General features: G+C 40.3%; 1 protein-coding gene across 7 annotated transcripts in view; it reads right to left on the bottom strand.

The window, feature by feature from the left end:
- Positions 1-25,397, bottom strand: part of NCOA7 (nuclear receptor coactivator 7) — a 165,329-nt gene that overhangs the window by 125,825 nt on the left and 14,107 nt on the right. For 6 of the 7 annotated variants that reach the window (XM_045499481.1, XM_045499482.1, XM_045499478.1 and 3 more), the window contains exon 2: positions 4,243-4,355. The exons of the other annotated variant lie outside the window; for it this stretch is intronic. In XM_045499481.1, coding sequence (XP_045355437.1) covers positions 4,243-4,292 — 50 coding nt within the window. In that variant the 5' untranslated portion in view covers positions 4,293-4,355. The remainder of the gene's footprint in view (positions 1-4,242; positions 4,356-25,397) is intronic. 7 annotated transcript variants of the gene reach the window in all.

Raw genomic sequence — 25,397 nt, 5'->3', positions numbered from 1 at the left:
CTAGTAGAGATTTGTGTAAGGTAGTGTGAGTTCATCAATTCAGCCTTACCCTTGGTCTGACTTTACAGTCTACTGTGGAAATCTTGCCTGGACTGCCCATAGGCTCACCGCTCCAGAGAAATCAGCCCTTTGTTGTCAGAAACTGACTTTCAAGTGGGTCCTGTTGGGAATTCCACATTATGGCAATTCCACAGTTCAGTCAGAAAGCATTTGAAAAGATTTATAACTTTGGTTGCCTCTTTTCTGATAATGGAGGGCTATTTGGTTTGCCTTTTGCCTTTAATAGCTTGACCATTTTTGGCCACCAAAGCATTGTAACAACTAAACTACAGTTTGTTTGTTCTCTCTCTCATTTCCTAGTAACTAATCATGTTAATGTGCTGTTAGAATAGCATCCCTGACTTTTTGTTCTTGGCCAGTTATCCTTACGCTCTGAAGGTCATACTTAATTTTGGCTATGTTTTCCTTTTCATTGTTAGAATACTTCTCACAAGAGGTCAAGGCAAGCATGACAATTAAATTTTACATTTCTGAGCTGAAAAAACTGTGCTGTTCTTCCAGAAGGTTTTCATCTTGCATTGTAATGAGAGGTGGTTAACATTGAGCAGATTGCTTGTGAGCCACTAGTTACCCTCATCGTTGGAATCAGTTTAGATTTAAACTTAGAAGTCACTACAGCTTTGAAATCACGACATAGGGTATCCATAGGCAGAAAAATAAAAAAAGAACTTTGAATCAAACTCATATCCCATATGAAAATTAATTCAAAATGGATGGCTGAGGGGATGCCTGGGTGGCTCAGTCGATTAACTGTCAGACTCTTGATTTCGGCTCAAGTCATGATCTCACGGTTCATCAGTTCAAGTCCCACACTGGGCTCTGCACTGAGAGTGGGAAGCCTGCTTGGGATTCTCTGCCTCCTCTCTCTCTGCCCCCTCCCTGCTTTTTTTCTCTCTCAAAAATAAATACATTTTAAAAAATGGATGACCAACAAATATAAAACATAACACTATAAAACTTTAAGAAAAAAAAAGACAAAAGAAAATCTTCAGGACCTATGACTGGGTAAAGAATTAGACTTGATACCAAAAGCTGAATCCATAAAAGGAAACACTAATACATTGAATCGCATCAAAAGTAAAAACTGATGCTCTCCAACAGAGGCTGCTAAGATGAAAACAAAAGCTATAGATTGGGAGAAAATACCTATAAACCATCCATCAAAGGACTAGTATTTAGAATGCATAAAGAACTCTCAAAACTTAATAAGAAAACAGGCAAAAGAAATGAAAAGACATTGCACTGATGATAGATAGATAACTAATAAGCACACAAAAAGATGTTCAGCTTCTTCAGTCACTAAAGAAATGCAAATTAAACCATGAGATACCACTACACATCTATCAGAATGGTTAAAATAAGAAAGAGTGACAATACCAAATGCTGATGAGGCTGTGGAGAAACTGGGTCATTTACGCAATGCTGATGGGAAGGCAGGTAAAGTGGTACAGACACTCTGGAAAAGAGTATATGGCAGTTTCTTACAAAATTAAATATGCACATCACATCTGACCCAGCAATTCCACTCTTGGGCATTTATCCCAGAAAAATTAAAACCTATATTTACACAAAAACTTTCACACAAATGATCTCAGCAGCTTTGTTTAATAGCTCCAAACTGAAAACAAACCAAATGTCCTTCAGTGGGTGAATAGTCAGAAAATTATGAGATATGCACGCCATGGAATACTATTCAGCAATAAAAACAAATTATTGATACATGCAACATCTTGGACAGATCTCAAGTCTGGAAGTCTGTGTACCCCCAAAATTTGTACGTTCAAACCTAATGCCAAATGTGATGGTGTTAGGAGGTGGAGCCTTTTGGGGGTGATTAAGTCATGAGGATAGAGCCTTCACAGATGGGATTAGTGCCCTTATAAAAGAGGTATGAGAAGGCTCCTTGCTCCATCTGCCATGTGAGGTTAGAGCAAGAAGATGGCCTTGTATGAACCATAGAGAGGGCTCTCACCAGACGTAGAACCTGGAACCCTGGTCTTAGACTTCCAACCGCCAGAACTCTGAGAAATAAATTTCTGTTATTTGTAAGTCACCCAGTCTGTGCTGCTTTGTTATAGCAGTCTTAATGGGGTATAAAACATAAGAATTGCACTAAGCGAAAAAAAATCTAATCTCAAAACATTACATATTATGATTCCATTTATATAATATTTTCAAAACAACAAATTACAGCAACTGAGGACAGATCAGTGGTTGTCAGGGGTAGCAAGTATAGGGAAGGAAGTGAATACAGCTACAGAAGGGTAGCACATGAGATCTTTTTGATCAGTATCTTGATCGTTGATGTGGCCACAGAAACCTATACATATGATGAAATTACATGAACTAAATACACACAAATACACAAATGAATGCTTGTAAACCTGGTGACATCTGAATAAAGTTGGTGGATTGCATCAATGTCAATTTCCTAGTTGTGATACCATAGGATAGTTACATAAAGTGTTACCATTGTGGAAACTGGATAAAGCGCACAGGATATCTCGCTGTAGTATAGCCTACAACTATATGTGAATCTACAATTATCTCAAAATAACACATTTTTAAAAATTGCTATATAGTTCTTATTTATTCTAAGTGCCCTCTTTTTAATGTTTCACTCATTAGATGCCTGATTTCTTCCTTCCCCTATCTTGCTACTCTCTGTAGTCTTAATAGTGGAAAACATTTCACTGCAATTAGTCATTTAACTCTTGCCTTCCAAAAACTCTTATTCATACTTTACTATTACTAACTGGAGCACACCTTTTGGGAACAACGCTATACTTGAATAGTAACTCTTCGATGCATGAAATGGTCAAAATACTTTCCGAGTCTTGGTTACTCCATTGGTAAAATAGGGGGAAACCTAGGTTAGGTTTCCTGTGAAGAAAAACAAAATAGTAAGTAAAGTACTTTGCACATAGTAGTTCCTTAAATGTTCATCGCCTTTATTTTCCTATTAATCTAAAACCTAGCTTAGGGGTGCCTGGCTGGCTCAGTCGATAGAGCATGTGACCCTCGATTTCAGGGTTGTGAGTTCGAGGCCCTTTCTTAAAATAAGTAAGTAAGTAAGTAAATAAATAAATAAATAAAGCAAAACCTAGCTTAATTTCTGGGTTAAAAACCTAACAAAAAACTGTTTCTCAGTTTCCAAGGCTTACATTTGGAAAATAAGAAATGCCTCTTTAACAAGCACAGACAGAGGATGTGGTGAGGCTGAATTCAGTTCTTAAAATATTTTTCAACTTAGGAGACCATAATGATAATTAAAAAAAATTGTTTTATATTTATTTATTTTTGAGAGAGAGAGAGAGAGAGAGCATGAGCAGGGGAGGGGCAGAGAGAGAGGGAGACACAGAATCTGAAGCAGGCTCCCAGCTCTGAGCTGTCAGCACAGAGCATGATGCAGGGCTCAAACCCACAAACGGTGAGATCATGACTTGAGTCCAAGTCAGACACTTAACCAACTGAGCTACCCAGATGTCCTAACCATAATGATAATTTTAAACCTATGTGTTCTCACTTTGAGTGAGACTCACTTTGAAAACATTCTTTCTGTCAAAATGGTGTTTTAGCATATCATTCATTTTATTATGAAGAGTAGCTGCCCAATATATGGTTAAATCTATAAAGAGTAACCGATCATAAAAACCAGATTATATCTATTCACAAACAAACGACTGTATGTCAGATGAGTTCAGCTTTAATAATGACACAAACTCCAATGGTGGAAATTCATCCATTCCATCTACCCACAAAAATACTTTTTAGTAACAGACTCCTAACAAGGCAACAAGCTGTCAAGATGTCATAGATTTTCAGTTACTAAACCAATCAAGCTACCAAGTAGCAGGAACTAAGCATTTAGGATCTAAAATTCAACATAGGATGCTAAATATGGGGATTCTGAGCAATGTGCAGCTCAGTGCATAATGACAGCACGATTCTCTGAGCAACAGTGGCCTGAGAGAACTGTCAAAGGCAGAAAGACAAGAACCAAATGTTACTCCTCTACTGTAAGCAAGTAAAAGGATGACACAAAGCATATTTAACTTCTATTGGCTGCCTGCTTTGTTTATGAACACTTACAAAACACAGAATGCCAAGTCATACTGGAGGACAAAGTCTTCCCTCAAGCATTTTCTTAAAGTACTGATAATTTTGCAAAGCAATGCTTACCGAGCAAAATAACTTTGTTTTCGTTCCTTCTTCTCTTCCTTGGTATCCATAATATACAATCAAAATGCAAAGTATTTGGAAAAGTCCTTCTTTTTAATCAGTGAGTCATAACCCTACAATAAAAAAAAAAAAAAAAAAGTGACTGTAAATTAAGAAGCTTGTAATAGCCAGTATGAAGAAGAAAGCAGAGTGAAGATACATGGCCCCACCACAAACAGAAGATAAACTTTAAGCCATAAAATGCAGTCACGTTAGTAATACACGAAATGCAAATACTCATGGAGGGTAATAAAAACCCACAATTAGAATGGAGGTGTTAAACTAAAATAAAAGGTAGCTAGGAAAATAAACTGAAGTATTTTCCTCATAATCAACAATTATTTCAAAAGGTGCTAAAAGGAAAACCACTGATTTTTGAAGATTTTAGGCTGCCTCTGCAGAATCTAATTATTTTTTTTATTTACAAACTCATAATCATTTTTTACAAGTAATTAATAATGAATATGTCTCATACATAATTTTGAAAAATGGATCACTTAGGTGTTTTACAAGAATGTTCTTTCTTTAAAAATAACATCAGTGTTCCATTTTATTTTCGGAAACATGCCAGTGACTACATCCCACTTGAGCAAATGTGGAAATGAAAGTCCAAAGCCTCAGGAAGTTATTCTTCAAAATGGCTTTAAATGCTTGCTCTGCCTCTCCCTCTCCCTATCCTGCTATCCTCACCTATGCTTCCCAGGAGCGGCTTAAACCTATAATAAAAGGTTGTCTCCGGATCAATCTTCCTTAAACACCACTTTCATCATGCCACTCCCCTGCTCAAAATTTCCAATGTCTACTTACTGCCTGATTCACAAACCTAAATGTTCTGCAAAGCATTAACATTTCCTAAAATCTGTCCCCTCATCCTAAGGGGTATCAAAGTTAAAGCAAAGAATGTTCATCGATCAAAATTACTTGCTAATTCATTTCAATCCAATGAACACTTTTCTTTAAGATTTCATTTTTAAGTAATCTCTGCACCCAATGTGGGGCTCAAATCCACGACCCCGAGATCAAAAGTCACATGCTCCACTAGGTCAGCCAGGGGCCCCTTCAATGACAACTTAATTCACATACATACTCGATGGAAGGCACTGTGATAAAAATCAGAGGCCACAGATACATAAGCCACGATATTTGCCCTAACAGAGTTTATTGTCTTACAAGGGAGATGCTTAGGATGTCAAGTCAATGGGACACCGACGGCTATGGCGGTGGCACAGGTGCTCCTAGAGCCCAGAGGAAGAATACTCAGCCTTAGGCAGGGCCCCTCCACACACTCCCCATGCACCCCAAGATTTGAAGGATGAGTATGGGTTTCCTACTTGAAGGGTTTCCTGTGTTGTTCCTAGTAGGACACATATTTCCCTGCTGCTCCAGGATTAAATGTGAAGCAGGGCAATGGTGGGGTGAGGATGAAGACACGGGCAGGATTAGGGTCATGGCAGGCCTTTTTATGTCACACTAAAGAGCTTGATCTTAATCCTAGCTATGAATTGTGTGCCACCCACCCTTTGCTGCTCCTATGTCAGACGTCACGAAGCAAATCGTGCTGCGCTCGCTACAGACATTACTGAATTGATCAACATGAGATAAAAGCAATCTTCTCATCCCTGATGTACATGAAAGAAGTTGCCAGAGCATTTTACATGAGGGAGTGTGATATACCCAGGCTGTAAGGATGGACTCGAGAGGGTTGAGAAGAGCATGAAATAGATCTGTTGGGAAGAAATGACAGACGGTACAATAGTTCAAAGAGGAGGACCCACACTTAGGCAGCAGAATCCATCACAGAAAGACGGGGGAACGCATTCAAGAAATATTTAGGAGGCAAATGAGTCAAGACCTGGTGACTCATTCAGCATAGACAACATGACAGAGGCAAGATGAAGAATGCCCTCCAAATATGTGCTTCAGGGGCCAGGTGGAGGGTGACACCACAGATATGATATGATGGACGTGAAGCGGGCCGGCTGGGTGTGGGCTGGGGGCATGGAAACAGATAAAAGCTCAATTTGGGACACGTTGCCTTTGAGGTGCCTGTGGGATAGTCAGCTGGAGACATTCACCAGACGTTTGATTACGTTTAAAGTACATGAGTGCAGTGAGGGAAAATGCATTTAGAAATTATCAGCATATGGTTGTGGTTAAATAAAAAAAAAGAATGACAGCAAGCAAGCGAGCAACAGTATGATGATGATAACACTCTGCGAACACGTCGCTACACCTAAAGCCCTGAATGGAAACAACAGGGCTGCGCTCTCCACTCCTACTGTCTTACCTCCATGTCTCTGGCATGTAACTTGCCCTCAAGGACTTTATCAACCGGTAAGGAAAATAAGATAAAAATATGTGTGCAATAATAAATAGATACGTGTGCAAATAACTAGAATAACAGGTAGTAACCTGGAGCTGTCCAAAGAAGTAAGCATACAAAAGACGCAAAGTTCCATTTTGATGGAGGTAATAAAGCAAGGCAGGGCAGTGAAAATTTGAACAGGTAAAGAGAAGGGAGAGACAGCATTCCAGAAAGAGAGATCAGCTGGGTATAGGTATGTACAGGAAAAGAACAAGACACAGTCAGGTAAGGACTGAGTAGCTACCAGATAAGAAAAGGGAAGCAATCCTAATGCCTGCCTACCGCAAGTCACTTACTTCAACATATCAGGCGCACGTTCTCTCTTCTAATCCTTACAACCATACTGTGAGTTTGGTATCCTTATTTCCACTAAACAGAGGCTGAGAGGTACCAACTTCCCTAGCACCAGCTGTGGCAGAGCAGGGACTTAAAGCCAGTTTGGTGCACACTTCAATGCCTTTCAATAACCTGTGGAGCTAGAAACCTTGAGAAATGAGAAAAAGCAGTCTGGAATCAACAGCGTCCAATGCCTCAGCACAGATTCCGCAGGTTAGAACAAATGGACCTGGGCCTTGGGGAAGGAGGTCACTGAGATCTCCAGCAGGACCGTGTCAGCTCAGTGGTGGGAGTAGAAGCCATACCTCAGGGAATGAGCATTCATTCAAGAAGCTGGGTGATGACAGCAGAGAAAGGAAAGACAGTGGTGTCCAACGCTCCTGAGGTCAGTCTCACACTGTGGGCTGAACCCACTGGGGTCCCCTCCCTGCCCCCAACTCTGTACCTTAATCCCTATCCTTTCTCCAGCTTCAAGTGACTTGCCTACACTCCTCTGTGTGACCAGATCCCGCATAAGGCCCAGCTCTGCTCTAACGCCTTCCCTGACCTCTCGTGTGCTCTCTCTCTTCCTTAGGAGCTTAGTTCACTCGCCACTCAACACTCACCGTGAGGCACTTAGTCATTCACTGTGTGATGATGCCACTTCACTTAGCCTCCTCGGCCACAAACAACCAAAAGCCCCTTCAAGTCAAAAACCACCAGGTTTCACAATTTCCTTTTACTTCCCTAAATACCTAACACAGAACCAAGCAGAAAAAAAATCCACATAAAACCTAAGCAAGGAATCAATCCAGGATTGGAGCAAGGTCAATTATATGGCAAACAAATAAAAATCCGAGAACCACCGCCTGACCCCCTCCCCAATTAATAATTACTTGGGGGCAAGGGGTATAAATGCAAGCCAGTCTCTCTCTCAGACTCCAGGAAGGATGAGAATCCCAGCTCTCCGCCCTGCTCTGGGCCAGGTGGTTTATTTTAAAGTTCCTCTCCTGCACGCTGCCACATGTGATGCTCCCTGTTTATTAGATTTCTCCTCATGAATAAAAATGAAGTCATAACAATCTAATTGGAAAATTTTTATATTGCAAGCTGAGCCAGAAACTAATATTTGGTTCTAGTGGAAAAATATTGACAAAAATAAGCGCAAGAGAGAAAGATTAAATGATCCAAGAACTGACATCTGGTGCCGCTGTGTCTGTTTAGAACTTGCAAAGCTTCCCTTTTTTTAATACTCTATTTGATAAATAAAAAACATCCTAATCTCTGATTTCTTTTAAATTTCTGGGTATTTTTCTATTCCTTAAACAAGACATACGCAGTCCTTTCAGGTCAAGACACACTAACAGATTAACCAGGAAGAGAGCAGCAAAGGTGCCGTAAAAATGATTTGCACAGAGCACCATACAGCAGCCTTCATGCTTCACTGAGGAACCAGAGCTCCTTAAATCAATCTCTAATGGGAACTACATTTTCCATTATAAGTGGTTATAATGGGCTTCTTAAAAGCCCTTCTTTCATTTAATGTTGACTCTTCTTCACATCAATAAACTCGAGACTCATCCAAACACTGAATTACAAGACTCTCCTGCATTTACGGCACATTACAGACCAAAAAAGAATTTCGTGAGGGAAGCACAAGACGAATCTTCTATCTAAATATTTCTGCTCCTGATCTTAAGTCAGGAGAGACAATTTAAATCTAAATTCAGTTCATTATGAAAACAAAAAAGGCACGTGCAAAATCCTTACCTCGTAAGAACTGCGTTGAAGACAGAATATTTACTGTATTACCAGCAAAGTGCTCCCTGTTTGAGACCGTGGCACCACTCAGAAAGAAATTAAGCAAAGAGCTACAGGAGAGTCCCTAAGCACAATAAACCAGTGTGGACCCACACAGCCCAGGGTGGCTTTCTGACTTTGCATCTGATAGCTTGCAGCTCCTTGCACATTCAAGTATAACCAGCCCAGACTAGAAAAACACCAGTGTACCTATCATGGCCATAAACTGTTTTCCCAACAACATGTTTCCTATTATACAAATGAAATAATGGCTAGAACATGCTTTGAGGCTTGGTCACGCTAAGTTGGCCACTTAAGGAACAGACTAAACTGAACCTTTCTAATGCAGATACTTCCTTCTAGAAAATGCTTACACTTCTACAGAAATAGAGTAGGTGTTCAGTCGTTCTCAAAGCTACACATCTAAACAAAGGAAGCATGTTCAAATTTCAGCATTAACCAAGGTCAGATTTGAATACTCTAACAAAAAACATGGGAAGATGTAGAAATAGATACAAAAGGGTGCCACAAACATGTAAGGGGAGCATCAAGGAGAAAACACCCCCAAGTAAACAAATGTGTGTCAGAAAACCAAAACAATAGAAAACAGAACCTAACAGCAACCCAAAACAAAAAAGTTATGCCTGAATCAAGGTGATGATCAAGGACAGGCCAATGGTCTGCTACTTGGAAAAATGGGACAAAGCCAACAGATGGCAAAATAAATGGAGAACTCATCAGCTCTTATTCCATTACTCTTTGCCTAGGGAACTGAAATTAGAGCCATAAAGAATTAAACAAATGTTAGTTTCATTGAAGAGAAGTAGGGAGAGGAGTGCCTGGCTGGGCCAGTCAGTAGAGCATGCAACTCTTGATCTTGGGGTCCTGAGTTCAAGCCTCATGCTGTGTGTAGAGTTTATAAAAGGAGCAAAGTAGAGAGATTTTATCAAAGCTCCTAGATACTTTAAATGAAGACCCATCTCTAGGCTAGCTAGATCATTCTGTACGTTCCATCTAAGAGAATGTACAAATGAGATTTCTAAAAAGTCACTGGCAAGGTCAGGGATTGTCAAAGGTGTGAAGAGTGCCAGCAGCATAACAGTGCATACATTTTTTTTAATTTTAATTTTTTTAGACACTGATAAAAATTTTTTTTTATTTTTTTATTTTTTATTTTTTTTATATAATTTATTGTCAAGTTAGCTAACATACAGTGTAGTCTTGGCTTTGGGAGTAGATCCCTGTGATCCAACACTTACATACAAATTGTTGGGCAAATACATTTTAATTTTCAACAAAAGTAAGCAAAGGGATTGTGCAAATTACACACTGCACACCATTGCATAGATTCCCAGCAAAACATTAGAAGTGATCACTACAGGCAGGTTAGCCAGGACTTGAAACAGGAGGCAGTGAAACCTGGGATACAGAATATTTACAGAAAACCAATGATTCAGCAGAACAACAACAAATGAGCAGACCCCTTTCTGAAGCCTGTACCTTGGACCAAGTACCCTACTGGAGACATATGATGAAGACAGCATTCATGGGCCAGGAAGTTCAGGTGGAACAGGCAACCGAAACCCACTGGCTCGTAAGACAAATGGCAAGTCCTCTGATATGGGCAGAGCATGGAGGGGAAGCAACTAAAGCAACTAACTCTGCTAAGAGCTTCCCCAATGATGCACGCAGAAGAGAGGTTGGGCTCATTAGGCAGACTGAGGATGTGCAAGCTGTCATCAGAGAATGTATGATGGTCAGGGAATCCTGAGTGGTCTGGGATGGCTGGAGTACAGATCCAGTGGAGGGGAGGAATGATGGCTTATTCAAATTACACTGACCTAATTTCCCTCTTGGACACAGATACTGTTCTCATACATTAAGGAAATGAGGTAAACACAGTGTAACTACTTAAAGGCATTTGATAAGTTTCTTTTGATCCGCTTATCGATAAGATGGAGAAATGTGGGCTGGACATTCGTGGATGCTTCTATGATTAGACCCATAAAGGAAAGCACTGAACCACTGTGCCAAGAGCTATGTGCTGACCAGCCCAGAGCAGGGAGCTGACCTCTAACTTCACCCTGGAGGGAGGATGCTAATAGCTTAATGCAGTATTTGTTCTTAGCCTCCATCCTCATCAGTAAATTTACCACTGACTTGGGTGAAAATAGGGGCCTCCTCATTAAACTTTTGGAAGAGGGGTAAATACCACCTCAGAAAATAGTATTTGGATTCAGACAGACCTCAACAGTCTGTAAGAAGGTAGAATTTACCCCATATGAACCTGAGGTTTCACATATGGGTAAAGAACTAAGGAATGAAAGAGACAGAGTTTAGCCTTAGCACAAGTGAATATGATCTGCACTTTTAGGTGATAATAAGCTCCATACACCCAGCAGTGTGATTCTACTGCCCTTCCCTTCAAAGCAAACAGAACAATCCCACTTAATCAGCCCAGAATAAAAAAGATTATGATGGTCTGTGCCACCCTTCTTGAGGATTAGAATATATTAAAATGACTGCATTTAACTCTAGGTCTTACGCTATAGGAGAAATACTAGGAAAGTGGAGGAACCAGGATGGTTAAGTGCTATAAAACTAAGTTTTAAGATTAATAGTCAAGGGAGCTCATCAGGTTTAGCCTGAAAAGAGTTGGGATGAACTTGACAGCTACTTCAAACATCTGAAAGATCTTATCTGGTCTCAGATTTAGGCTTGTACCAATAGATCTTCAAGGGGAATAGGAATACCTAGGACCAAGCATAAGATACGGAGGGAGAGGGGTCTTGGCTTAACGTAAGGAAGAACTGTCTCACAGACAGATGCAAAGAGCTGCCTCCAGACAGGCTGGCTTCCTAATCTCCAAACGTGACTAAGCACAAGGTGAAAAACCGCTTCAAGAGATCGCTGCAGACCAGCAGCTCTCAACCTTATCAAGTCAACACCCTTCATCTAAATAAATGTGTATTTTATAATATGCCCCTTATAACACTGAAATGAAGTTCATAGCTAATATAACCTAGGTACACAGTTAATTGTATGAAATCAATAAAATGCCCAAAGGAAAGTGATTTATAACAAGTATTTCAATAAGTAAATTCTCAGCCACAAGTTCACTAAAAGACATAATGAAATACTCAGATGCTTGCACCTACTTCTATAGGGCAAATTTAGCTATAGGAGAAATGGGATCAGAAACAATTTCATTACAAACGAAAATAGGAAAATGAAAAGCAGAGGTGAGGGGGATAAGAAGGGATGGATAATGGGGCTGGGGTGCAGTGCATAGAACATTAAAATAAAAACTAGTGCCATAAATAATAACTGGGTATTTCTTTCTTTCTTTCTTTCTTTCTTTCTTTTCTTTCTTTCTTTCTTTCTTTCTTTTTTTTTTTTTCCTGAATATTCACTTATTTTGGAGGGGGGGGAGAGAAAAAGAGTGAGCAAGTGCACGAGTCAGGGAGGGGCAGAGAGAGAGAGGGGGGCAGAGAGAGAGAGGGAGACAGAGGATCCCAAGCAGTCTCCTTGCTGAGAGCAGAGAGCCCATGCAGGGTTGAACCCAGGAACCATGAGATCATGACCTGAGCCGAAGTGGGATGCTTAACCGATTGAGCCACCCAGTCACCCCAATAACTGGGTATTTGCAAACATAGTAATTTAGAACTCTTTTCTTTAGAATGTCCCAATAAATATTCACATAGGTCCTACAGAAGATACAAAATTCCTGAGTGTAAGGGACAACCGCTTGTTGTCTAGAACTGTCCCACTCATTACAGGGCATTTGGCACCTCTACCGCCCCCCAAGTAAATGCCCGTAGTGCCCCCCATTCTGATAACCATGGGGAACCAAGTGTGCCCTGCAGGGGATACGGCACTCATCGAGAACTACCTGTTACGGCAGAAAATCACACTCTGTGGGTAAACTAACATTTAAAACTTTTTTAACTAAAATTTTTTAATTTCAAAAGTTCCTTCAAAGCTGAGATTGTATAAACTCTACACACGAGAAGTTATCTGTCTTCAAGATGCTCTGTGCTTCATCTGACCTCTTTGACCTATGTTATTAAGGCGCCACAGCACCTCCGAAACAGGACAGGCCTGGTTAATATTCAGACTCCGGGATCTCCAAAGTCTGTAATTGTGGGCAAGTTACTCCATTTCTCTGGCCCTCAGCTTCTTCATCTGTAAAGGGCTGTTTACAGATTAAATGGGCCCAAAAGGTGTCTACAGAGTCTAGTGTCCAGTGGGAAGAGAAAATTATATCCAGCGAACCCAAATATTCAAGTATTCAGGAAAATTATACCTACCTTCAACATCACCTGAAGAGCTAGATTCAAATTTGCCCCAAACAGAAAAATCCCATAGTAAACTAACTCAAGCTAGGCAGCTCTCATGAATACAAAGCTGACAGCAATCAGCAACAGTTCACTGTTTACTGAACCTTAACCACATGCACCAAGGGTTTGCTGAATGCTGTTACACACAGTGTTTAATCTTTATGACTGTATGAGGGAGTTAATATTCGTAATCCTTTTCAGATAAAGAATCTGAAGTTTAGAAGGGTTAAAGAACTTATTCAAGGTCAAATAGCCATATGAGTGAGAGCCAGAATAATCAGCTTTACCTGATGCCAAAGTCAAAAGCACTAATAATGGCCTCTAATGCGAGGGTAGATCACCACACAGAATTTTCACATCAACTGCCTAGTTCTTCTTGAATTCACCCACCGCTAAAAAGAACAAGAGTGTGAACACCAACTTTTTGGCCAATTGTCTTTTAGGATGTAAATCTTGAACTGTATGCAGGCTAGTTATTATTATTCATTAATGAATGCACTGCAGTGACTATGCCAATGCATTCAATAAATATTTACTGCACTGAATGAGATTTTTAAAGAGCTAACTAGAGAGCATATTCCCTTGATCCACTAAACTAAATGAATTACCTCTTTTGTCTTAAGATCTGAAATAATGTCATAACTTTGAATATGCCAGAAATATTTAACAGCCGACCATTTTTCTGTTGTTTGGAAATGCAGTCCTCTCACTATCCAATTATTTTTCCACTAAAAATCAGTAAAAGCAAGGAATCAGAATCAGAAAATGGAATTTTCACCTTTTAAAAATAACATTTCTTTATTGATTTTGTTATAAAAGTCCTTTTTTTTCTAGAGACTAAAATTGTAGGTCCTTTTTAGAGCTAAAAATTATGATTCTATAAAAATTTTACCAGAGGTTTTTAATGTATTACATGAACTCCTCCGTTAATACTCATAATAAGAATTCAGTTTTGAACAGTTTTCCACATGCACAAAGACAGATTAGAGGGGAAAAATAGGCAGAAGGTCACGTATAAAGTCATGAGAGGCAATGAAAACAGAACACAGTTTACTCTGTCATTCTCACTTCTCATACACAGAAAAAACTTCCTCTTTCTCACCATCAATCATTATTTATTTAGTGTCCACTACAAGCATATGATTGTCTTTCACAAGAATGGGGAAAACTCTGATGCCAGCATCACCCACATAAGTGGTTTCTGGGGACACCCCCTTCCTATTGTTCCAGCACTGCAAAATCACCCTAGATGATCCCTAAAATGAATCTAAACATGGCAGGCACGAAAGAGCATTTAAAAAACAAAAACAAAACAGGTGACATGGGAACAAAACTTTGTCCTCGATTACTTCTGGAACTCACTTTAATATTATCAGACCTATGCTAAAATCCTAGGATCTTTGGCCTTTTGAGTCCCCCCCTGCCCCCCTACCCCCTGACCTCTTCTGGCCTTGTCCCAAAAGGAATAAGCTCCACACTCTTCTGGAGTCTCTGTACCGGTACAGAACTGAAGTTCGTTCCCCAAGGCCTTGTAGAAAATAGGTGCCAATGTGGGGCGCCTGGGTGGCTCAGTCGGTTAAGCGTCCGACTCTTGGTCCCCGCTCAGGTCATGATCTCATGGTTTGTGAGTCCCGAATCAGGCTCCACACTGACAGCAAGGAGACTGCTTAGGATTCTCTTGCTCCCTCTCTCTCTGCCCCTCCCCACCCCCATCTCTCTCTCAAAATAAACATTAAAAAAAGAAAGAAAGAAAATAGGTGCCAATGTGAATCACGGCTCCAGCTCCCTGTACTCACAGCAAATGCTGTCACTACTGCATGGCTTGTGGCCTTATGCCATGCCCCGAGTCCTTCCATTTCAGAACAGAAATAAACGTGAGCAGTGGTTACTACTAATTTACTACCACTACCACTAATTTCTTATTGCTGCTTTTAGATCATTTATTGGGAGGGTCTATTTGATAGATCTGAATTAGAATTAATTGATGCAAACAAAACCAATAAAATTTAATGGATAAAAGAGGTCATAAATGGAATGCCTTTACAAAGAACATACAATTTATGGGCTTCAAACACTAGTTTTCAACAATTCAATCTGGGTGTCTTTTGAGACTACCAAGAGACATAAAAGTTCCCTTTGCCAGGTAAACCATTTCACTAAGGAAAAGGCAATGTGCTTCTTTGTTCTCTTATGGAGAGTATCTGCAGTTGCACGCATTTTCAAAATACACTGGCATACGCCCACACTTGTAAAAATGTAAACTAAAAAATAATTGAATTATCATTCTTTTTAATGTACTTTCAGTATATTTATTTACAATGGAGAGTACAAGAGGCAAAAGACAATTTACACTTATTCCAAAATAGTGCCTTGTCACACATACGTATTCAATCTCTTCAATTCAGTAAGCATTTGCTAAAAACTCGTTTTATTTCTACCACCATACTATTTATCTAAAACCTATGAATCTAAAAAGGACTCAATGGGCTCTAAGAAAACTTTGATTTTAGACAAGGAGATAAAATTAACATAAATTTTAAAAAATTAGAAAAAATGAGTATTATAAAAATTAATGTATAATAAAATGTGTTATGTACAGAGAGGTGTTAATGGAAGGAAAAGGACGAGGTCACATGGGCCAGTGTTGTTAGGGAAGATGCTTGAAGCAGGACAACACTGAAAACAACCATTCATGGTTATACTTCAACAGCGGTGCACGGTCAACAATCGTGTAAACCAGAAACAGTTTTACCCTTAATGAAAATGTTCTCTATCAGAGCATGTTCTACAGGACTGCAATTCTATCAGATTCTCCTCCAATGTCTAATGTAAAGACGGAGAGGGTCATGTGGTGCTTTGGTCAGTACAGTCTAAAATGTGCTAAATACACAAATATGGGTTCAGGAAGAAGGCATAATGAAAAGTGTCTAACAGGAAATCTGCCCAACACAAAATTAAATCAGCATTGTGAAATACTATGACCTCTTCTTGGAAAAAAAATGTACGGTATATTCAACTACAATTTTCCAAGAGACTGGATTAAGAAACCAAGTCTGTGGTTTAAATACATTTTCTTTTAAAGGTTTAGTAAGTTGCTTCATAAAAAAGTTCTTGTAGGATTCAAAAGAAAATGGCCCTTTGCTACACTGGATTGCTCTCAATTCCGCACTTCCTCCCTGTTCCAGAAATCTACACCCACACCCTTTGCTACGCCACCTTGTGGCGCTTTGCACTACTGCGGGAAGCCTGCATCCACCCCCACCTTGGCCATGTGGCTTGTTTGACCAACAGGTGGAGAATTAACAGTGTACCTAATTCAACTTGAGGCACTAGGAGGCCTGGCAAATTTCTGCTCTCCACTAGAAGAGCATGCTCCAGGTAGCAATTTTTGCCTCTTCAACCCTGTCCAGGATAAAAACATGTAGAATTGACCTGAACTCCTACCTTAACTTTGGAATCCAGCCCACCCCTGTCAAACTGAACCAAGAGCAGCCAAACCGCAGTCAATCTACAGATTTAGGAATATGAAATAAATAATTGTGGTTCTAAGCCACTAAGATTTGGAGGCTGTTATGCAGCTGTATCACACACACAAAAAAAACAAAAACAAAAAACCAATACACCCTTAGAAATATCCTGATCCACAAATTACTTTGTGGATTTTTACCAGGAAGATCAAAGCCACATATTACATACTACTGTCTATAAGAATAACTCTACCAAGGCCTGGAATACCAAAGCCCAGAGACAGAAGCAGCCAATTAATACAAATAGCCAAGAAATCTTCCTTTCCGTCCAGTTGTCATTCATCCCTTAACCAATGTGCATGGCTATGGAAGTTTAACTGTAAGAAGGCATCACTTGACACCAAGGGTAACTCATGCACATCTTGGTATATTTACCCACAAACTTTGATGTTACTTTTTGTTATGAGGTGAACTGTGTTACCCCCTTGCCCCCGTGCCAAAGGTTTAAGTTGTATCCACAATACCACATAATGTGACTTTATTTGGAAAAAGGGTACTTGCAGATGCAATTAAGATGAGGTCATACTGGAGTACGGTGGGCCTCTAATCCAGTATGACTGGTGTCCTTAGAAGAGGAGGGCCGCATGAAGACAGAGTCACACAGGAACACCACGTGATAACAGAGCAGATTACGGTGATGTAGCTGCAAGTCAAGGATTCCAAGGACAGCCAGCAAATCACCAGAAGCCGGAAGAGGCAACGGAGGATTTCTCTCAAGTTTCAGAGAGATCATGGCGCTGCCAACACCTCAATTTTAGAATTTTAACCTCCAGAACTGTAACACAATGAATTTCTGTTGTTTTAAGCTACCCAGTTTGTGCTACCTTGTCAGAGCAGCCTTAGGAAACTAATTCGCTTGTTTTAAATTGTATACACCATCACTGTTCCACAGGAACACCGCATCAAAAATGTTACTGCTTTCCCACCATGGCTGTTCCGCCACTTTCTCTTGGAATTTACAGAAATGTCAGCCAGTAATTGAGAGCACTGGTATGACTTTTTGAGTACTAGAGCAGAAAGCTTCCATAGTTAATTAACATCTGTACCTAGGAGATAATTTAAGCATAGCTATTTGAATAGGTAGACAGAGAACTGACCTGATTACCAAGAAAAAAATTCTGAACATAAACAGGGTTTTGAAATACCGTGTATTATGCTGCTATTATCATACTTTAGCAATTTTAGTCTAACATAAAATATAGTCTCATGCTGTTAGGTTTTCCATGCACACCTATGCTATCTTGTACCATTTTCTAATTAATCACTGATCATGCCCCACTCTTCTACTCAGACTGTAAGCTCTCTCAAGGCAGGGAACGTGTCTTATGTTTTATGTGCATAAGCACATGCACATGCACATTACAACTCCTACCTTAGGCTAGCATAGGATCTATGTTTATCAAGTTCATTTTTAATTTGTTATGGCTAAATACCTAATAGAAACTGACTTCGGGGTATAGAACAATAAGGTCTTGCCTTTTATTCAGATCAGTGGTCTCCATTTTATTTTTTTAAGTTTACTTATTTATTTTGAGAGAGAGAGAGAGAGAACAAGTGGGAGAGAGGGGCAGAGAGAGAGGGCAAGAGAGAGAATCCCCAGCAGGCTCTGCAACGTCAGTGCAGAGCTTGATGTGGGGCTCCATCCCACAAACCGTGAGATCATGACTTGAGCCGAAATCATGTCAGACGCTTAACCAACTGAGGCACCCAGAAGCCCTGGTAGCCTCCATTTTAAAAGTTATATTCCATGTCAATAAAAGTACCTGAACATAAAATCCTAATATGTATATATATTTACTTCTCCTTATTTATTTATTTTTAAATTTTTTTTAAAAAGTTCATTTATTTTTGAGACAGAGAGAGACAGAGCATGAACGGGGGGGGGGGGGAGGGGGGGGTCAGAGAGAGGGAGACACAGAATCTGAAACAGGCTCCAGGCTCTGAGCTGTCAGCACAGAGCCCGACACGGGGCTCGAACTCATGGACCGCGAGATCATGACCTGAGCCGAAGTCGGCCGCTTAACCGACTGAGCCACCCAGGTGCCCCTATTTAATTTTTTTTTTAACGTTTATTTATTTCTGAGACAGAAAGAGACAGAGCATGAATGGGGGAGGGCCAGAGAGAGAGGGAGACACAGAATCTGAAACAGGCTCCAGGCTCTGAGCTGTCAGCACAGAGCCCAATGTGGGGCTCAAACCCACGAACCGCGAGATCATGACCTGAGCCAAAGTTGGACACTCAACCAATTGAGCCACCCAGGTGCCCCTCTATATATTTTCTTCTAAAAAACATGTCTTCTGCACTAATATATGCATTGTAAAACATGTAACAAAAATAGAAGTCATGAAAAGATGATACAGACATTCTAACAATTTCTTCCCTTACCCTCATGGGGCACACGAACTCCAGCTGGGAAACCACTGGTCCAGCGTACAAGGGTAGACATATGAAAACATTTCCTAGGATTTTGTCCTTTCCAGGAAATGCAAGATCTATAAGAATCTAACATATTTATGAACTTTAAACACATTCTCTGGAAGATTCATTAAATTGTCTTGATGAAACAAGCAATATTTTAGAGACGATGACAGAGGTGTCCTTGCAATTAGGATTAGTTTGTATGTTACTGGACCCCAATCGTAAACCCATTGCTAATCATGGTGCTCTCTGCAACTGAGCTCTTTGGTTTTTAGGCTTTAGGAATGAAAACATATTATCAAATTTTCAGGTAAATATCTAGAAGGCTGAGAGAACCAAATGACGTAACATTCTGATTTTGAAAATAAAGGAAGGAGAAGGTTGGACAGAGGAAAGATGGAACACAAAACTCATAAATCATCTCTTAAGAATACTGTCACCACAACAACATCCAATATTCCTGTGTTCCATGTGCTAGAAAACTGAAGGGCATAGAGTAATATAAAACACAACCCTATCAGCTTACTGAAGAACAACTAAGCCATAAAACAAGCCAATATTTAATTTGTGGTACAAATAGTTAAGGGCCAAAATAACCATAATCAGGGTAGAGAAGATGTCCTGGAAAGTGTTTATGGAATTAAGTATCAACCTGGTGCAGAATATTGGCTTTAAAGGAAGAAATGTGCAGGAAATCTCCAATAAAGGGGGCAGTCAACAGCCCCAGAGGCAGGAATTACACCTGTGTGTGAGAGGGGTCCTGGAGTGCTGAGTTCATTCAGATGGGGAGCAGGAGGTAAGGAGGAGTGCCCGAAATGTAGAGAAGATACAGAGCCATTATCATGGCAGCTGCATTCTCTGGCTTAAACTTCCATGAGAAAGCCACCACCACTAAAATGTCATCAATCATTTCATTTGGTCTACTTATTCTTGAAGAACTAGCCTTGGGGCTGATCTATACACAAAACAAGCAAGCTAAGTGCAAGAAAATATCAAGCAGATGGCATGTGGGTGAAAATGTTGGGGAAGTGAAATATTAGCAGATTTGAAAGGAGGAAGAGAAAGTAAAATATGTCAAAATGAATATACATTTGATAAAGAAACATCGAGAATATAAGGATCCTATGATACATTAATTTTATAATTTCTAACAAGTATCATTGTAATACATATGGATAATAAAAATGTGAAAAACAGAAATTACCTATGATCCCATCAAGGGGGGAAAAGCTTTACTATTTTGTCACTTTCCTGTCTTTTCTTCTATGCAGGTATGTTTTAAAATCAAATTAGGGTCTTTGGTATACCATCACTTAAACATGACTCCACTGTTGGATTTGTCTCAAATTTTCAAATCATCACCCTTGATAACAACTAACACTTAGAGTTGCTTACTCTGTTACTCTACTTTACATATATTAACTTATCTAATTCTCAATACAGTATGGGAGGTAGATACTATTATCTTCATTTTATAGATGAGAAAATCAAGGAGAAATTAACTTGCCCAAGTTCACAGGGCTGGTAAAAGGTGGAATAGGATTCCAAGTGGGGCACCTGGCTCCAGAACCCCTCCTCTTAACCCCTCAACCATTTCACATGCCGCCCAAAGACAGTACAGTAATCACTGAAATTAAGCCTCATTCCTGAATTCCTTAGGATGCACTCTTAGGATAGAACCACTGGTGCCAAAAAATTCTATTAGCTAAACTGTTGTCAATCTAAATATACCAACATAGGGGCACCTGGGTGGCTCAGTCGGTTAAGCGTCTGACTTCAGCTCAGGTCACGGTCTCATAGTTCATGACCTCGAGGCCTGCATCAGGCTCTCTGCTGTCAGCACAGAGGCTGCTTCAGATCCTCTGTCCCCGCCTCTCTCTCTGCTCCTCCCCCACCCACCCACCCACACACACTCTCCCAAAAAATAAAATAAAATAATAATGAACATTAAAAAATAAACAAAATAAAGTATACCAACATACCTTCTCACCGTCTATGAAAAAAGGAATATGACCCAACCTCAATCTTCCCACCACTGTCATGGACTTTTAAAATCTAATTATAATCTGCATTTCTTTGATACAATGAAGTTGAATACTTTTTCATGTCTTGGCTATCTGTAGCTACTGATTTGTGAATTTCCTATTCCTGCTATACACTGAATGATTGTGTCTCCACCACCCCCAAATTCATCTATCGGAAAGCTAATGCCCAAGGGGATAATATCAGGTGGGGCCTTTGGGAAGTGGTTAGGTCATGAGGTCAGACTAGACCCCTCATCAATGGGATTAGTGCCCTCATAAAAGAGGTCCCAGAGAGATCCCTCGGCCTTCTCCCATGTGAGAACACAATGGGAAGTCAGCAGTCTGCAACCTGGAAGAGGAGCTTCACCACAGCTCGACCAAGCTGGTGCCCTGATCTGGGACTTTCAGTCTCTAAACTGGGAGCAATAAATGTTGCTGTTTACAAGTCGCCCAGTGTATGGCATTTTGTTACAGAAGTCTGAACAAACTAAAACAATTTCTTAGAGAATGCTTTTAAAAGAGTTAAGACATATGGGGTGCCTGGGTGGCTCAGTTGGTTAAGCATCTGACTTCAGCTCAGGTCACAATCTCACAGTTTGTGGGTTCAAGCCCCATATCTGGCTCTGTGCTAACAGCTCAGAACCTGGAGTCTGCTTCAGATTCTGTGTCCCTCTCTCTCTCTCTCTGCCCCTCCCCAACTCGTGTTCAGTCTCTGTCTCTCAAAATGAATAAGCGATAAAAAAATTTTTTTAAATAAGTTAAGGCATATTAAACAAACTATTTTGGAAAGTGCCATGATTTGAGAGATCAGAGGGCTACTCATGAACTGTTTCAGTGGAACCCAGTAAACAGGCAGTGTATTAAGGGAATCACCAAGACCTAGGGAGGAGGGTTCAGATGTAAACACCGGGACCATAAGGAATGAGCAGGCCCTCCCAACAGCCTAAAATTGTGCTTTATATCATACAGCAGGGGCTATTTTTATCTGATGGCTAGAATATTCATGACTACTCCTCAGGACACCCTCAATTCCTAGCATCAACAGGTCTGAGGAAACAAATCAGTAAATATGAAGTTTGCTGAGGTGAGAATTACAGAAAGAAAATGAAAGATCTGGAAGGATCTCATAACTACAAAGTCATCTCACGATTTTTTCCTATTCTACAAGGCATACCTGATTAGTGATCAGAATCATCTACCAGTCAGGATTCCACATGAACAGTGCTGAACAAACACTATTATATTCTTACTCTCTAAATCCTCTGTTAATCAGTCAACAGCAAATTACCTCGTGCCAGGCACTTTGCAATAAAACTGAGCACACAGGACACCCTCTGATTACTTGGCTTGGAACTAAAAATACCTCCTTCACATGCTTAGAAGTCACTTCTTAGGATGGACCACTCTCTCCAGATGATTTGTGTCATCTGACAGGGTCAATGTTTAATGGCACCCTATCTGGAGGTTTTTGCCACTTTGTGTACCAATCACAGAGGCAAACCCAAGGGCGGAGGCACAAAAGACACACTCCCAGATGTGGGCCATAATAAACAAAAGTTATCTTAAAAGATTGTTAACACAATGTTTGAGAGAGAATTAGTAAAGTCAGGGATGCTAGAGAAAATGATAGACATGGGGCGCCTGGGTGGCGCAGTCGGTTAAGCGTCCGACTTCAGCCAGGTCACGATCTCACGGTCCGTGAGTTCGAGCCCCGCGTCAGGCTCTGGGCTGATGGCTCAGAGCCTGGAGCCTGTTTCCGATTCTGTGTCTCCGTCTCTCTCTGCCCCTCCCCCGTTCATGCTCTGTCTCTCTCTGTCCCCCCAAAAATAAAAATAAACGTTGAAAAAAAAAAAAATTAAAAAAAAAAAAAAAGCTTAAAAAAAAAAAAAGAAAATGATAGACATGTACTCTACTGGGGGTAGGGGAGAGTAGAAGAGGGATGAATGGTTAAATGAAAGCTTCAGCCTGGGCTTTTTTCTTTTTTAACTGATCATAACATGCTATCCAAAGTCATAGTTAATTTCTACTAGAAAAGCAATTTTGCTATTTATGAGAAATGCCTATTCCCAGTATGGAAACCAATTTGGGACGCTAAATTACGTGGGGAAGTCTCCGTGAGTTTATGGAATCTCACCTAAGAATGCCCCCTGGAGATGACACCAGAAGTGAGTGTGTCTTGTTAAGCAAAATGGGAGCACAGAGTGTTCCAGAGGGAACAGCATGGAGAAGAAAAATCATATGCTATGCATATGCAGGAAGTGACAAGTAGTTTTATATGGTAGTAGGGATTCTTAATTTGGGATCCAAAAGAAGGATGTGCAGGCAAAATGGTGTGTGGTGTGTGATGAGATCATGAACTTTCATCGGATTGTCATAAAAGGTCTATAATTTGGGGTGAAGTGGGGAAGGGAGGGAGTCAAGAACTGCAGGCCAAATGCATGACAGAGAGGTACAAGGGGTAAAAGATGAATTCCTCCAGAGCCCAAGAGCCCAGTAAGATCTCTGGTGGACTCCTTCCTGTGTAGGATGGGAATCCTTTAGAAGGTATGAAGAGAGACGTTTAATTTTTTTAAATATTTATTTATTTTTGAGAGAGAGAGAACACAAGCAGGGGAGGGGCAGAGAGAGAGGGAGACAGAATCTGAAGCAGACTCCAAGCTCTGAGCTGTCAGCACAGAACCTGACATGGGGCCCAACCCACAAACCGCAAGATCATGACCTGGCCTTAAGGTGGATGCTTGGACAACTGAACCACCCTGGTGCCCCCGAAGAGGGAAGTGTAGAAGGAAGACTGGCTGAAATGTGGAGAGTTGAAATGTAGCAGAAAGTAAAATGCAGGCAACTGTCCAAAGCATCTGAGGAGCCAAACAAGGGCAGTGGGAATGGAGAGAAGGGAATTCGAGAAATGGTTAGTAGATAAAACAAGCAGACTGAACATTCATATTTGCTTGCAAATGCATAAAATGTCACTGGAGGATCCCAATGAACCGGTAGCATTGGTTGCCAGTAAACAGGGGAAGCAGGTAACCAGGGAAAGAGGATGAGAGAGTCCTTTTATTACATACCATCTGTACCTTTTGAATCAAAAAAGGGTGGCGCCTGGGTGGCTCAATTGGTTAAGCAGCCGACTTCAGCTCAGATCATGAGTCTGAGCCCCACATTGGGCTCTGTGCCCAACCTGCTTCAGATTCTGTGTCTCCCTCTCTCTCTCTGCCCCTCTTCTGCTTGCGCTCTGTGTCTCTCTCAAAAATAAACATTTAAAAAAATTTTAAAAAGGTATTATCTACTATTAAAATAAAAATTTAAAAAGACACATAGGTTATTGAAATGAAATGCTTCTATGTAAAAATCTGCCCACATCTCTCTCCAAACCACTCTAATGGTTAAAGTTGTACTTTTTTGTTTGTTTTTGAGAGAGCCAGGGGGAGAGGGGCAGACGGAAAAAGAGAAAGAATCTTGAGCAGGCTCCACGCTCAGCACAAAGCCTGCGCAGGACTTGATCCCACAACCCTGGTATCAATCATGATCTGAGCCAAAATCAAGAGTCAGACACTCAACCGTCTGGGACACCCAAGCGTACCTCAAAGTGCACTTTTCAACTCAGATTATTTTTGCCCCAAAGGCTCCTGGACTGCACCTTAAGAAGGACCAATCTATCTGTTGACCTGGGTGACAAACATATCAAACTGAACTTGGCATCATATAAATGTAAATAACTACCTCGTTAAATTCAACCAACTTAACAGGTAGTTATTGAAGTATCAGAATCAAGAAGGTTTGGTCAATTAACTCAGCTTGATCTTTTAAATTTTTGGTAAATAAAAGAGGCTCTAGAAGAATCTATTAATCTGATTTATTAAAACAAAGATGAATCAAATAAATTACTGATGTGAAAGAGGTCAGATTTGAGGTCCACTATGATGAGTGTTAACCTAGTTTAGGGTAGCTCTTCGGCTAAAATAACTTTCTAAAAATTAGGAGGAATAAATCTCCTGTTCAGCCTAACAAAACAGATGAGGCAGATACTCCAGAAATGACTGACTTAAATTGAATGGTTTTACCAATTTTAAATAAGTGGTAAGTGGACATGAATTTAATAGTTACAAAATAAGTGGAATTTAGTTTTGCAAAACTATGGAACATTGTTTTCCATTTGGCTATATAAACTCAAATATAAATAAGTGGAATTTTGGGGCGCCTGGGTGGCTCAGTCGGTTAAGCGACTGACTTTGACTCAGGTCATGATCTCACGGTTTGTGGGTTTGAGCCCCACGTCAGGCTCTGTGCTGACAGCTCAGAGTCTGGAGCCTGTTTTGGATTCTGTGT

Source organism: Leopardus geoffroyi, chromosome B2 (genome assembly GCF_018350155.1).
Source record: "Leopardus geoffroyi isolate Oge1 chromosome B2, O.geoffroyi_Oge1_pat1.0, whole genome shotgun sequence".
NCBI lineage: Eukaryota > Metazoa > Chordata > Mammalia > Carnivora > Felidae > Leopardus > Leopardus geoffroyi.
Note: the sequence above shows the minus strand (reverse complement) of the source record. Positions and strands in the feature narration are given on the sequence as shown.